Source organism: Gracilinanus agilis, chromosome 4 (assembly GCF_016433145.1).
Source record: "Gracilinanus agilis isolate LMUSP501 chromosome 4, AgileGrace, whole genome shotgun sequence".
NCBI lineage: Eukaryota > Metazoa > Chordata > Mammalia > Didelphimorphia > Didelphidae > Gracilinanus > Gracilinanus agilis.
In genome coordinates, this window is record NC_058133.1 from 249931344 (window position 1) to 249946179 (window position 14836).

The 14836-nt window shown below is 49.5% G+C and overlaps 1 protein-coding gene and 1 long non-coding RNA gene across 2 annotated transcripts; both read right to left on the bottom strand.

The window, feature by feature from the left end:
* Positions 1 to 37: 37 nt before the first annotated feature.
* KDM6B (lysine demethylase 6B) lies at positions 38 to 13210 on the bottom strand. The gene is made up of 18 exons (XM_044672660.1): positions 13054 to 13210; positions 12643 to 12735; positions 12358 to 12516; positions 12076 to 12231; positions 11400 to 11732; positions 9050 to 11169; positions 8196 to 8322; positions 7713 to 7818; positions 5775 to 5980; positions 5448 to 5509; positions 5236 to 5307; positions 4403 to 4551; positions 2778 to 2892; positions 2455 to 2642; positions 2230 to 2371; positions 1824 to 1950; positions 1573 to 1743; positions 38 to 1484 (listed from the first exon to the last, which is right to left on the bottom strand). The coding sequence occupies exons 1-18, from the start codon at positions 13129 to 13131 to the stop codon at positions 1461 to 1463; spliced, it is 4428 nt and encodes a 1475-aa protein (XP_044528595.1). The 5' UTR covers positions 13132 to 13210; the 3' UTR covers positions 38 to 1460.
* A 174-nt stretch (positions 13211 to 13384) lies between these two features.
* Positions 13385 to 14367, bottom strand: LOC123244277. Its single transcript, XR_006506074.1, has 3 exons — positions 14279 to 14367; positions 14041 to 14179; positions 13385 to 13734 (listed from the first exon to the last, which is right to left on the bottom strand). It is a non-coding gene; the product is annotated as an uncharacterized LOC123244277 (long non-coding RNA).
* Between the last annotated feature and the right edge of the window lie 469 nt (positions 14368 to 14836).

The window sequence follows — 14836 nt, forward strand, 5'->3', positions numbered from 1 at the left end:
CCCACCAGGCCCATCAACTTAGATTGTACACTAACAATCCCATTATCAAAACGGTTTTTTCTGCATTTATTTTTAATATTAATATTTTCACACAAATTCACCGAAAAGTAGGGGGTGGGGGATAGAGGCCTCTGCCCTGAGGCAGAGCAGCAGTGCAGTGAGGGGGGGGCAAGAAGGGGTGGGAGGGCCCCCCTCAGCCAGAGGAGAAAAAAAGAAACAGCCAACCAAAGTAAAACAAAACTCCAGATAGACAATCGCACAGAGGTCATCACCCTCACTCCCCCACAGGCTGTTTCATTTTAAAGTCCACGTTTAAAAACTGGTGCCAGAGGGGGCATGGCCCAGAGGTCTTCCTTTTCCTCCGTTCTTGTTCCTTACATGTACAATGACAGACTTCTGTTTCCACACCTACTCCTACAGTACAGGAGCCACTCGCCCTCTTGAAGGTCCAGGGAGGGAGGGGACATGGGGAGGGGGCTGCCCCAAGAAAGTGCAGGAATCTGGGGCTGGGGGGAGGGAGGAGGACTGGGTTTGAGCACCATGATAATAAGGCCAGAGCCTAAGGGAAGATGGAGCCTTGGGAAAAGAGACATAGTGGAACAGCTGGAAGTAAGGAGCGCAAAGATGGACTAGGGAGATGGGAACACAGAGGAAGAGTGGGGCAGAGAGCAGTCTACTAAACCCACTGCCCGGAGGAGGGAGAATGGCACTGAAGGTGGTGAGAAAGGGGACAAGGGGAAGATCCTGTTTCCCCTAAACTGAATAAATAGAGAGTAGGACTGTTATAAATTAAAAATGAAAATAGAAAATATAAATCATAACCAAGTGAACAAATAGAAGAGACAGACACATATGGCTGGGGTGGGTCACAGGGAGCAACCAAAGTACAAAAGGGAAGTCCTAGAAGATGTGGGATGGGGAGAAAGCCCACATGAAGAGTCTTGTTCCAAACTTCACCCACTCTGCCCTGCACATCCCCCGACTCCACCCCAGAGGACCGAGGCAGGAGCAAGGGAAACTGAACCCGTATCTGACCCTCCCCCCATCATCCTCTCCAGAGCCCCAGTACTTCTTTTATCTGATACTACAAAGGCCAATATTGGTGGGGGAAAGCAAGGGTCTGGCCAAGGCTGGGTGGAGGAGTGGGGCTGATGAGGTGGTTCCTCTGACCCCCACCCCTATCTTTTTTCCCCTCATATTCATTTTTCTTTAAAAAAAAAAAAACAAAAACAAAAACAAAAAGACCCCCCCCAAACCTTTTCTGAATAAATTAAGTAAGGGAGGGGGAGCTGCCTGTGGGAGAGGGGGTCAGCCCCGCCCCCTCCCTCTCCAGGCTCTGGCTCCTCCCTCTCCCTGGGAAGGCCCCTACCCCAACCCCCAGGGTGTGGGGTGTGGGCTGTGCTGTGATGGCAGAAACTGGGCTGTGACATTTTCTCAGCCCTAGGAAGGGGTGTCCTGCCTCATCGAGAGTTGCTGGATCCAGCCTGTTGTGAAACAAAGATGAAGTGTATTAGAGAGGAAAGAACAGACGCCTGATTTCTAGCTAGGGAGGCCCTGGCCCCAGGTACCCACCAGGGTGAAGGCGTCATAGGCCTGGGCCAGCTCCTCTGTTCTGTACTGCTCGAGCACCACGACCCCCTGCAGGCCTCCACTGCGCCTCCGAGCACAGCTCTCGCAGTGTACCAGGTACGTGTTCCGGCTGCCGTTCTCACTTGTCACAAACAAGATGTTAAACACTTCCACCTGGGGATGCAGAAGGTATGCCGTGAAGGGAATCGGAGAAGAGTTAAAAGCTGGAAGGGGGGTGGGGGAAATCTACTCACATCACACTCGTTGCAGTAATAGGCAGGCTCATCCTTGACTCGGCCCTGGTAAGCAATCTTCTTCCCAGCCCTCACCAGGCTCTCCCGCTGCACCTGGCAATGCTTCATGGACTGCAGCAAACAGAATCTGCCAGAAGGAGGCACAAGTAAGGTGACAAGAGGAACAGAAATGATTTCATCTCCTCCTTCAAAGCCCTACTCCGATGCAACCTCCTGCATACAATCTTCCTCCCAGCTGCTCTCTCTGGGCTTTTCTGATGATGCTCACCACACAGAAGGTCAAGTAGCCACCCAAGCACAGCAACAGTGCTTGATTTACCCACATATCTCCACCCCCCCATGCCCTGGCACACAACATAGACATCTGTTTGATGAATAGCAGCCAGGGAATCTGTCCCCTCCTCACTTGATCATCTTGAACAGGTCCGGATCACTGACTTTGACAGTGCGGGCAACATTCCAGGACACATGGATCATGGGCACAATGGATTTGACATTCTTCACCTCGTTCCATTCATAGCGCTCCAAGGCCAGCTGGTACTGATAGGCTAGGGAGAGGGGAAGGGGGTGACCCAGGGAGCAAGGACCACTCAGCTTCTGTTCTTCAGCTCCCTGGCCCCCCAGCTCTCACCTGTGAGAGGCCCCACATTCCAGGCGATGTTGTTGCACCAGCCTGTGGCCTGCACCCAGTGCACGGTGCCTGCATTAATCCACACTAGGTCCCCAGGCCGCTGCACGAAGCGGTACACAGGGATATTGGAGGCATAGAGGTCATCCAGGATTGGCCACCATGAGCCTGTCAAGTAGTCCACCCCGTGCCTGCAGGAGCACACGGCCCCGTCAGTGGAGAAGAGAAGTCCATCCCCTTGCAGGGAAGATTGAGGGGGAAAAGGGATGGAAGAGCAAGGGAGGTTGGGGTAATAAAGGGGAAGGCTATTTGGCTCTATATGGCACCTGTCACAGAAGGCACTGATGGTCTCCCAGTAGTGCTCATGGACGGCAAACCATTCGCAGTCTCCAGGACCGATGTTGATGTTGACAGAGCAGAAGTTGTTGTTTTCCTGGTGGCCTTTAGAGGGCAGCAGAGGACAACAGTTACCCTGTCGGCTAAGCCAGTGCAATCAATGCTACACCTTTCAACCCATACAGGAACGAGGCTCTCTGATCTCTGATCATTGATCATCACATTGATCACAAAGGAATGGAAGGCAAGGGGCCACAAAATTCTAAGATCTAGAGCTAGAAAGGACCTTGGAAAGCTCTTTGTCCAAACTCCACATTTTACAGAGAAAGCAACCTTGGAAAGTTCAATGATTTCCCCCAAGGTCATACAGGATCCTCATAACCCATTACCTAGCACTTCAATTGTGGATGATGCCCAGAGATACACTGTTTCTAGTGCAGGTCACAAACCCCAACCTCTGCATGATGGCCCCAATGATCCTATTTGTGCACGGGGGCGCAATTTTAATCATTCCCTTTCCCAGGGATCCCCAACTGAATAAAGCAACTGGGATAAAAACATAGATGACATGTTTATCAAATTTACATGTCACAAAACTAAGAGGAGCAAATATTCAGAATGAGTCAGGATCCCCAAATCCTATCAACAGTCTGAAAATTAAGGTGACTATGGAGACACATTCATTATGGAAACACATAAAGTCTGGGACTTGAGAGTTTTAAAAAATTGATTTCATAAGCATAAGATGGAGAATCCACAGCTAAATGATATGGGTTTTTAGTTCATTAAATCAAGATTTAGAGTTAGAAGGGACTTCCCAAGTTCACAGACTCTGGCCCCATCTTTTTACAGAAGGAAACCAAGGTCATAAAAGGCTCAGTGACTTGCCCAGGGTCCCCCCATGACCTCCAAGCACCTGCTCATTTTGTGTCTAGACCTCTCTCCAGGACAGGCCAGGTCCTGATTCCAAAAGACTACAAAAGCAATACCAAAGAGCAATATAAAATGACAGCAAAGAACAGTAAGATAACCTTGGGACACAAGGTCAGGCAGAAGAACCAGGGATAGGGAGGTTCCAGTCCATTATACTCTGCCCTTGGCTGACCATGTCTGGAGACTGCTGCTATCACTTATGGCCATCAGTCACATTTTGGGAAGAATACTGAAAATAAGCCTAAAAGTTCATGCCATGTCAAGTGAAAGAAATGGGAATGTCAGACCTAGGGGGGCATGACAGCTCTCTCCAGATTTCTAGCTAGGTATACCATGGGGAAAAGGAATTAAACTTAAATTACTTGGTCCAAGAGAGCATAATAAACAATAGGTGGCCATTTCAAACGCAACTGTTGGATTACTATCAGAAAGAGTGTTCACTAATTAGAGCTAGCCCAAAATGAAACTGGTGGCCCTAAGAAGGAATGTGTTTTCCTGACTAGAGGTATTCTTGTAGTAAAAACTAGTGTGTCAGATGAGGCTTTTTTGTTCATTCAGATTGGTCTGACCAAGGCTCTGAAGGCCCTTCACTCATTTGCTTCAAATGCCTTTAAGTTCTTTGGCCAGCCCCAGAGGGAACTGGGGCTCTAGTTCTCCTTTTGACCTCTCCAGACCAGGTTACCTGGTGTTCGGCTGCCTGGAACCTTCATATACAATTGGACAGTGTTCATGCCCAGGATTGTATGGCCCACATGGCTCAGCATGTTTCCTGTTGATGTAACCCGCATGAAGGCAGGCAGCTTCAGCAGCTCTTGCAGCTGGGGCTTCCACCTATGGTCACACAACAAGACTTTAGATAAAGTCCTAGGAAAAACTTCTTTATAATGCTAGGTCAGTGGCAACAGAATCCCAAGACTTAGAGGCCTCAGTGCTTAATGTCTACCTTTCCAGATTTAAAGTACTTTTGTTTTTAACTTTCAAATGTTGATAAAATATTTAGTATGTAATATTGTATATTATAGGTATCTGATTGTGGCTCCTAATCCTGTTAGACTGTGAGCTTCATGGAGGCCAAGAGTCATCCAAACTTTGGCTGGTCAGTTTTGGGGAGTACACTACTCTACCCATATGAAGATATCCCAAAAGTATTAGTGCTTTATGAGAGAGTGAAAGAAAGAGAAATGAGGGAGGAGATCTGAGAGGGAGGAAGGGAAGGAGGGAAAGAGAAAGGGAGAGAGATTCAGATGATCTTAGTTCATTAAATGATATTCTTAGATAGTAAAGGTCCATGAAGAAACCATGTGCAATTGACCTCAACCCACTGCACTGCCCAAGGCCTGAGAGAATAAGGATACAGAAAGAATAAAATCTCAGTGATTCTAACAATGCTTCTAACAGTATTCAGATATTTTAAAAGAAACATTTCCCTTTAGAGGTATTAAGGCAAAGGCAAGGATATTTCTAAACTGTCTTTGAAACCTATTGATCCCACTTTCTAACAATATTCCTACTTACCGCTTAGCATCCGACAGGTCAATATTGGTGCCAAATTTGATGATATGATGAGTTTTTTGATCTGGGTTGTTGCTAGTGCAAAGGGGGTGGGAAGAAAAGGGGGAAAAACAGATTAGTGTAAAAAATGGGGGAAGGAGGGAGGGAAAAAATGCAAGCTCTATTTCACAAAGCAATTGAAAAGATCAACTTGGTATTTGGTCTAAGATCAATACCTGGGGGGTGTCTCAGTGGTACTGTCCGGCTCCTCTGTCTCGTCTTCACTCTCTTTTTCCTCCTGCTCCCCACCACACAGGATGGCAACAAAACTTGGATCAGGTAACCTCTAAACACCCCAGCTTCCAGCCTATTTCTGATCCCTCAATTCAATGTTAACTCCCAGTTTTACCAACCCAAAACTTAGTTCTGCTCCTTTAAAGGAGCTTAAGCTTTTCTCAAGCTCCCTCCTTCTCCTCCCTCTCCAGTTTCCTTCAGGAGCCATTTCTTTGTTTTCCTCAGCTCCACACCCACATCTCCTTCTCCCTCCAGGTTCCTCCTCTTACCTGTAAAGACTCCTGGAAGGAGGAGGCTTGGTACTGTGCATACTTGGCAATTGTAGTGTGAGAACGGCTACTCTCACAAGGCCAGATCTGTCGTGTGCCTGAGAGGTCCCAGTTCTCATCTGATGGCTGCTGCACCTGGGTCCTAACCTCCACAGCATGTTCACCACTTGCCTCTACTAGGGTCTTTGTGGAAAACAGGCCCAAATCTGCATTTAAAGGGAATCAGGAAAGAACCAAGATGAGGAAGATGGAGCAACACAATCTGTAGTAGATGCCTATGGTCTCCCCTGTATAAAAATGAATAGCCACCAAGAAAGGCAAAAAGGAGTTCACTTTTTGGTTATTCTAACCCCCCACCCCAATTTTCCATGCCTAAGATGTCTACAGAAATAGTGTTGTTTTGGTTTTTTGTCTGATCCTATGATTTCTCTCTTTCTCCCTTAACCTTCTGTCTTAGTATCAATTTCTAAACAGAAGAGTGGCAAAGGTTAAGCAATTGGGTAACCCCAAATTGGGTAACTTAACAGTGACTTGTCCAGGGTCCATAGTTAAGAAGTGTCTAAGGTCACATTTGAACCTAGGTCTTCTTGTCTCCAGGCCTGAACCTCTGGTCACTGTGCCACCTAGCTGCAACCTGATCCTGTGATTTCATGGAGGAAGTTCCAACTTACAGTCTATAAGAATTATATGGAATACTGAGAAATTATATGATTGTGCCTGGGTAGGCACAAGGCAATATACTGTCAGAGAGATTTAAAACCCAGATCTTCCTGACCCCAAAGCTGGCTTAGCTCTACTATACCATGATGCTTTTCAATGAGTAGAGAAGTAAAAGAAACAACTCTAATTAGATTCTAGTTCTGGTGAAAAATTTGGTGGGGATACTTCCAAAAACTGTTTACATTTCCTTCAGGAGACCTTCACAATCTGTTACTCAACTCATCTCTCCAATGAACAGTTTAACTTTTTTAATTTTTAATTTTTATTTTTAATTTTATTTTTTAAACCCTTACCTTCTGTCTTGGGAGTCAATACTGTGTATTGGCTCCAAGGCAGAAGAGTGGTAAGGGTAAGCAATGGGGGTCAAGAGACTTCAGCTGGGAAGTGTCTGAGGCCAGATTTGAACCTAAGACCTCCTGTCTCTAGGCCTGGCTCTCAATCCACTGAGCTACCCAGCTGCCCCATTTAACTTTTTTTTAAAAACCCTTTTAAACACTCTGTCTTAGAATCAATACTGTCTATCAGTTCCAAGGCAGAAGAGTGGTAAGTGGAGGTTAAGAAACTTGCTCAGGGTCACACAGCTAGGAAGTGTCTGAGGCCAAATTTGAACTCTGGACCTCTCATCTCTGGGCCTGGCTCTCAATTGACTGAGCCACCCAGCTGCCCCCACTAGGTTAATTTTTAAAACTTGGAAAGGACCTATATGAAATTATGAAGAGCAAAATAAGTAGAACCAAGAAAACATCATATATACCTACAGAATTAATAGTTGAAGAATAACTTGTGAATGTCTACCTATAGAAAAAGAACTGATAAATAGAAACACGAAAGACAATTTATATATACATTTTTGTGCCCAGTAATACCTTCTATGGTGTGGGGAGGGAAGGGAGAGGGTGAAATACCTAGGAATTTTAATATAATCAGCAAATAATTTTTAAAAATTTAAAAAAAGATAAAAACTCATCTCTTTTCATTAATAAAACTAAGCATTATTAGCTGTGGGCATAGCCTTTTCCACCTCTGAGCTACTTGGATAGAAAGAAATGACAGAAAATATGCCCCAACTAAGATAATAGCAAGCCCAGTTCAGATGTACACACTCTAAAAGGTAAGACAGGCACAGAGTGTTTTCCCTATCTTCCTCAAAAATCCCCAAGACTCCTCCTTTTCTCTCCCTCCCCTTGGCCTGGCATAGTTCCTGCCATGAGGACTCACTGAGGCGAAGGGAGCCAGCCAGACCCCGGATCACTGTGATGGGGTTCCGAGGATCTGTACAGAACTGCAGTAGCACTGGAGAGAAGGCGTCCCGTTTGCTCTCCAGCTAAAGAGGGAAAACGTGAGGAGAGAAGGAATACAATGTCACTGTTTGTAGGAAGAACCTAAAAAGGGTTCCTCGAATACACATTCTGTACCACACATACCTCTTCCACTCTTCCTAGGCAAACTCCCCATTCCCAATAGTAAAGCCCAACTAATGCTGCAACTTTATGTCTCCCTCTGAACGGTAACCCACAGGGACAAGAGAAATTTTCCCAATTCTGTTATCTTCAACAAAAGAGGAAATGAAGAAATGCAGATCCCAGCAGTCCCTGGAATTAATAGCCATCCCTTTAGATCTAACAGCAATTCTAGGTGCAGGCTTCTCTCTACCTTCTCAACCCATTAATACTACTTCCTTTCAGAGGCACAAAAACATACATAGATGCTGGGTGTAGGAGGGTTGAGTTTTTCCCTTGGCAGCTTCTCTTCAGAGTTGATCTGAGGCTTTACAGATTGGGAAGGTGATAAGTAAGATTCACGAAACTTCCCCTTCACCTTTGCATTCCTGTGGAAAGAGGAACAAAGAAGCGGCATGATGAAGGTCTTATAGAAGCCCATTGGGTGTAACTGCCAAAGTCACTAGAAAGGCCAAAATCTTATTTGTATGTTGAGGATCTGGTAGGCACAGCCTGTTACACAGCCAAGCAGTCAGTACCACAGTGTGATAAGCTGGGAAGAAGTTGGCAGCCAGGGAACCTCTACTGGAGTTCCAGCTCTGAAACTCTGTCACTGTGATAAAGAGCAAGTCACCTGAGTCTTTGTTTCCCCATCTGTCTAATGTGGTAATAGTACATGAGTTATCTCCCTCAGAGGTCTCTAATGAAACAAACACTTTTAAAGGTGAGAGTTACTGCAGTTTTGTGTTGGTTTGAGAATACAGATATCTTAATTTATAATTTCTATCTATCATCTCATGACATCCCAATCTCTTACTGTGTGACTTAGGGGACAGCAAAGTTGTCTCTAAAGCATCAGTTAGTAAAAAGTCTGAGTGAACAGGGAAGAGTTTGCCTGTTCCACCTGACTGGTAGTGATGCACCTAGCACCACCTAAATGGGCCATTAACCCCTTTTGTTTCTCCAACATTTTAACAATTTATCCTTTCCCAGAAAAGCAGAAAAAGCTGAAATCTAATCCTCGAACCTCTCTAGCCAAGGAAACATGTACCCCACCCAGCAACACAAGAGATCTCTCTGATCCTTCTCTGAAAGATGGGCTAGAGAGTGACTTACTTGCTGGCCCGTACCACATCGGCAGCACAGTGCCCAATGGTAAGGTCAGCCATACTCAGCCGCCGTTCTTCCACCTCGGAGGCCATGAACGTTTCCTTGTCACCACTCTCTACCTTGATAAGCCGAATCTTCAGCTCCTTGGGAGGTCCCTCACTCAGGGACCGAAGCTTCAGCATGTCAGCTGGACTCACACTAGGTGGACCTGGAGTCTCTTCCCGGGCTTTATGGCGTGTCTCCCCACCAGAGGCTGGTGCTGGAGTGGGGGCAGGTGAGGGTGGGAGTGGAGGAGGAGCAGTTGCAGCAGGTGGCACAGGAGTAGGCAGCTTGACTTTGGTGGCCCCACCAGCCTCCGGTTTGGCCTTTTCTCGCCCTTGGATCTCTTTGCTCTGTAGGTCCAGATTTCCTAGCACCTGTCGGTTCTTCTCCTTGTGCGCCTTACTCTCCTTGTGTCGACGTCCACTGTCTTTGCAGGCCCGCCGGTGCCGCCGATGTTCCTTCTCCTTCCGCTTGCCACTCCCAGGCCCAGCACCACTTTCTTCCTTGTGTCGTGGCAGTGGAGGTTGCTCTCCTCCACTTTCTGCTGGCTCCGAGCCCTTGCCCACCCTTTCCACCAGTGTTTCACAAGCCCGACTGATCTCTTCTAGTACCTCTGACTCAGAGCGGGGTGGGGGGAGCACAACCCCTAGCCGTGGTGGTGGCGGAAGTGACTGGGCTGGGGGAGGCCCAGATGACTCCTCACCCCCTCCATGCTCCTGGGCCCAAGGCCCGCTTGAGGTAGAAAATTGAGATGATGAAGAGACCTGCAGCTGCAGGGGGCACAGGAGGTTCGTGGCTGCCGTTGCAGGTGGGGTAGGGATAGCACCTGATGGGGGTGGGGGAGAATACTGAGAGGGAGAGGGCATAGCCTGGGCAACCCCTGCCCCAGCCCCTGGATAAGAGTATTTCTGCCCATCCAGCACACTGGCCAAAGACTTTAGCAAGGTGGCTGGACTAGCTTGTGTTGATGGTGGTGGTGGCAGTGGCTGAAGGGTCGAGGGGAATTTTGCTAGCGGCGGAGGGGGGGGCAACGCTGGTGGTGGTGTCTTCTCTTCCTTGTGGGGAAAAGAGGGCTGCAGTGGGGTGAAGGGTTCCTTCAGGGGAGGCGGAGCTCCCCCACTGGCCTCTCGCTGCTGCTGTTGTTGTTGCTGCTGCTGCTGCTGCTGCTCTTCCTCCTTTTGGATCGATTCATCTAGCATCTTCATGATGTTGGCCAGCCCATCAGGCAGGATCTTAAACTCCGCTGGCTCCTCAAATTGGTCCTCCAGGGGTGTCGAAGGGAAGTCGAACAGTCGAGGGCCCTGGCTGGGAAGCTCCCCACCACCTCCAGGGGGTTGGGGCTGCTGGGCATTGCTCAGGGGCCCAGGAGGTGGCCCCCGCCCCACCTCTGTGGTCTTTGGGAAGGAGACCCTGGGCCGGGGGCTCTCCGGGCGCCTGAAGCTTCCTGAGGTATTTTGGTGGCAGGGTGGGGTGGTAGCTTGGGGAATTGGGAGTGGCAAGGGAGTGACAGGAGGGGCTGGAGGGCTCAGGGAAGGGCTTGGGGGGTGGGTATCTAGGCCCCTGGAAAGGAATGGGGGAGGGGGGAAGGGCACAGGCCCCACTTGGCTGCTGTTGCTGTTGCTGGTGGTGATGGTGGTGGGGGTGGTGGGGTTGGTGTGCGAATCCTGAGTGCCCACGGGGAAATGGGGTGACAGAGTCCCCAAGAAGCCCTCGTGGTGGGGGAGGGAGAGTGGTAGTGGAGGAGGAGGTAGGGGAGGTGGAGTGGGGCAAGGGCCCTTCGCTCCAAAAAGGAGCTCCTCCAAAGGATCCCCTTCTTCCCGACCCACAGCTGGGGCCCCTCTGCCTGCTTGGCAGGCAGGGCTCTCCAGCCACGAGGGTGGGGGTGCTGGGTGAAGGAGTCGGGGGCAGGGTGGTGGGGTTGTTGGGCGGCGGGACAGGAGGGAGGGGCCTGGTGGGAGAGGCAGGGGTGGGGCAGCGGCGGTAGGGGCAGGGGGGAAAGATTTCCGACTGCTATGTGCCGATGGCCCCAGGCGGCTCTGGTGGGAAGTGGCCTCTAGCCCTGGAGTTTGATAACAGTCAGAGCCCTAGAGAAAGAATGGGAGAGAGATAAGAGATAATCAGCTCCTAGTTCTCTGAGACTCCAGGAGCTCCCTGGCTTTTGAGCTTCATCTCTTTCACTTTCTAACTTTTTAGCTCTTTTATCATTAGCTTCCTAAAAACAAAAATGCTTTAACCTCATTTTCTATTTTCTTTACATTCATTCAGAGCTTTACTCTTTCCCCAACTTCCATTCCCCTTCCCTAGTGCCACTCACAAGGCCTGGGCTCTGTTCTGTGCCCCGGAGGCCGGTGCTGCTGCTGGTGGTGGTGGTGGTGGTGCCGGGGACGCCAGGGGGCCGGGAAGGGGCATAAGGCACGCAGGGGGTGGTTGCTGCTGGTGAAACGCTGGAGTCCATCCGCGACCTCTGAACTCTGCTCTCTCTAAGGTCACTTCCGGGGGAGTGGGGGACAGGTGGGCAGCCATGGCTCTCTGCTCCTGGGGGATGGGGGCCCAGAGGGGCCGTAGGGACTGACCGGTGGCCAGGAGGGTGGGAAGCATAGGAAGGGGTTGGGTATGGAAATGGAAGGGGAACCGAGTGCCGCTGCTCCTGTTGAAAGTAAAAAAGCACAACCTGTGAGGGGACACAACTTAGGCAAGAACAGGGTCATGAGTGGAGCCACTGAGCATGAAAAGGAACAGAGAAGAGCATCACATGTTGTCAGAGACCTAGAGTTAGGGGAACAGGGATCTTATAAATAGAAAACTCACGGAAGATCCAGAAATGGTGAGATGCTAAAATTCCTAAAACTTGGACTGGACTGAACTGAACTGAAAGGGAGAGACCATATAGTGGCAATAGCAAGATATGCAGCCCTTTGGACCAGGGTCTGACAAAACTCTGCCTTGCCTGAGACCAAGCAGTGGATGAGGAAGGTGAACGGATCGATTACCTGACGCTCTGGAGGGGCAGAGCCCTTGCACTCAGTGCCCCAAGCCTCTCCATGCAGTGGGCTCCAGAGCCCTGGCTTGGGTAGCTGGAAGGGGGAACTTGTAGCTAGGCCTGGCAGCGGAGGAGGCAGTGGTGGTAACCCTGGAGGAGGACCAGTCTAGAGAGAAAGGGAAGGAAATCAGGGCGGATCTAGAAGCCCAGTCCAGAGGCCTTCCCCTTTCCCCTAAGGTCCTGTAATGCTCTGGACTATGTTCTTGCATTCTTAAAATTATGATGCCAATACCTGATCAGGGCCACAGCCCCTCCTACGTTTGCCTCCAGGGCTAAGGCTCTCATCAGCAGGGCCAGGAGGAGCCACTGGGGGCACAGGCTGTACCACAGGAGTTTCTGCTGCTCGTTTCACTGGGGGACCCCCACGTTTTGTCCCATAGTTTCGCTTGTGCTAAAAGAAGGGGAAGAGAAGAACTTTCACCTAGGACACTCTATAACAGGCCTGTTTTGCCTAATTCCTCTCCATATTCTACCAGCTCCCATCCATTCCCTAAACATACAATCCTCTGTCTCCTACCTCAAGGTGTAGAAGATTCCACACTTGTTCAAGGGGCGGCAGAACCTTGGCCCGGTGCTGAGAAGAGCCAGTGTGGAAGTTCCAGATCTGGGCCTAATCACGAGAGGAAAAGAGAATGGGAGGAACTCAAAGTGGCAAAAATTATACATTCAAGTCCTCCCCTTGACAACGACCACTCTTAGTAACTTAGGTGCCAATTCCTCTCCTCCCCTGCCCACTCCTTTATGCCAAAACCAGGAAACTCAGGCCTACCAAGCAGTAAAGAAAAGCTGTCCCAACATAATCCCACACTCCCTGGTTCCAAGATGAATGGTCCCAAATTCAGGTGTCCCTCCTTGAACCCCACATTTCCTCTGCATCCTTAATTCTTGCCCTCAGCCCTTCTGTCCCAGTGCTCCATGAAACCCTCACCTGTTGAAGTCGGCCAATACGGAGCCCTAGCTCTGCATAGCCACCCCCATAACGGGCTGCACTGTGGTAACAACGCATGGCTTCCTCACCATCTTGTTCTGATTCATAAAGCTGACCCAACTGTTCCCATAACCCTGGCTGGGCCGGGTCTCGAAGCAAAGCCTGAACCCAGCCATGTAGGGATTCCAGCTTCCCATGCAGGGGCCGAGGATTGGGAGTCCTGAGGGAATGAAGAAAATAATATAAGTATCCCTGAAGACTTCACCTAAGTCCAATTATGTTGGACTGTCACTTTTCTTCCCTTTAAATGTCACTCTTCTCTAAATCCAAGTTTATGCCTATCCATCAACTTCCACTCCCTTCAAGAGTCCAAATGTTGGTAGTTCTCATCTCTCCCATTCTAGCTCCCCTTCCTCTCTACCCCTCAAATTATTTTTCAATAAGCATTAATTTTCTTTCCCTAACACTTCCCACCTCCACCCCTCTTTTTTAGGAACTGATATAGTAGCTCATATTCCAACCCTCTACCTTCTTCCAAAGAACAGTTTCTATTCACCAAAACTTATTCCCTTCTACACTTACCCAGGGGGGTAGTAGGGCTTGCTGGGATACCCAATACCACTGCCATGGGCTGGGGGCAGGTGAGCTGGGAGTTGGGGCTGCCCAATGCTGGCAGAACACCTGGTGAGATCACATAAGTCAAAAGTTGGGGGGTGGCTGGGGTATCCCTTGTTTGGGAAAGAAAAAAAGAGGTCAAGTAATAACAGAGGTTTATCAAGAAAGGTGTGGGGGAGATGAATGCAGAAGAGGACTCTAATCAAATAAAGCCAGAAAGAAAAGGTTAATAACTAAAACATTAGTTCAAGATTGGGAAAAATGAGGTACAGAGCCATGACAAAAAGAGAAGGGAAATGGGAAGGAAAAGAAGTCTGGGGTAAGAGAAATTTAATAAAGAATGGGAAGAATAGGGTCTTAAGCTTCTCTCACCTGCCCCCTGGCAGCCATGCCCGGGGAGGGGGGTGGGGAGGACAAGAACTCCAGGTTCCAGCACAGCTCAGGCCCCCAAGGGTGAAGGGTTCCCGTGCAGCTCGGGCCCCCGGAGGGTCCACTGCCCGATGCATCCAGCCTAGAAGAAAGAACAAATTTCTAGCTAAAACTACACATCTTTTCTGGAGGTCTGGACACGCCCCCATAAACACCCAAACTCTACCTTTTTAGCACTTACCAGGTCAGTGGTGGCCCCGGGAGCCCCTAAGATAGGGCTGGCCCCCCACCCTTGCCAGCCAGGTGGAGCTCTCCTCAGAGGCAGTGTACTAGCTTCTGCCTCTGCAACCAGAGCCCTCCGTCTGTTCCTGGGGTTGTCCCAGATAACTCTGTAGAGAAAGAGGGGGAAAAGGAAAGAAAGGAAGAGAGAGAAGAGGGAGAAAGGGAAGAGAAAGAAGCTCCTATCAGGGAGCAGAGGCAGTAAAACCCGACTGCTGCTCCAAGCTCCAAGCTCCTCCTTCCTCCCTCCTTCCCTCCGCCTTCCTACTTACAGAGTTCTCTGACTCCAGGAATCTGTCCAATCACAGGGCGCACTCCCTCCCCTGAGAGCCAATCATCGCCTTGGTTGTCTGTCTGCCTCAGTAACAGCCTGCCAGGGACCAATAGAAAGAGGTTAGCTTGGTGGGGGGCAGGCATTGCAGCCAATGGGGCCTGGGTCAAAGCAGAAAGGGGGGGAGAAGAGCAAGGAAGCTGGTCAGACAAGCTTAGCTGGGGAAGGGTGGGGGGTACGGTGACCCCT

Coding starts and splice junctions, on each gene's coding strand:
- KDM6B (XM_044672660.1), bottom strand. CDS start 13,131: ATGCGTTGTTACCACAGTGCAGCCCGTTATGGGGGTGGCTATGCAGAG. Junction 12,232..12,357: donor GGGGCTGTGGCCCTGATCAG/GTATTGGCATCA, acceptor CTTTCTCTCTAG/ACTGGTCCTCCTCCAGGGTT. Junction 11,170..11,399: donor CAGAACAGAGCCCAGGCCTT/GTGAGTGGCACT, acceptor TTCTTTCTCTAG/GGCTCTGACTGTTATCAAAC.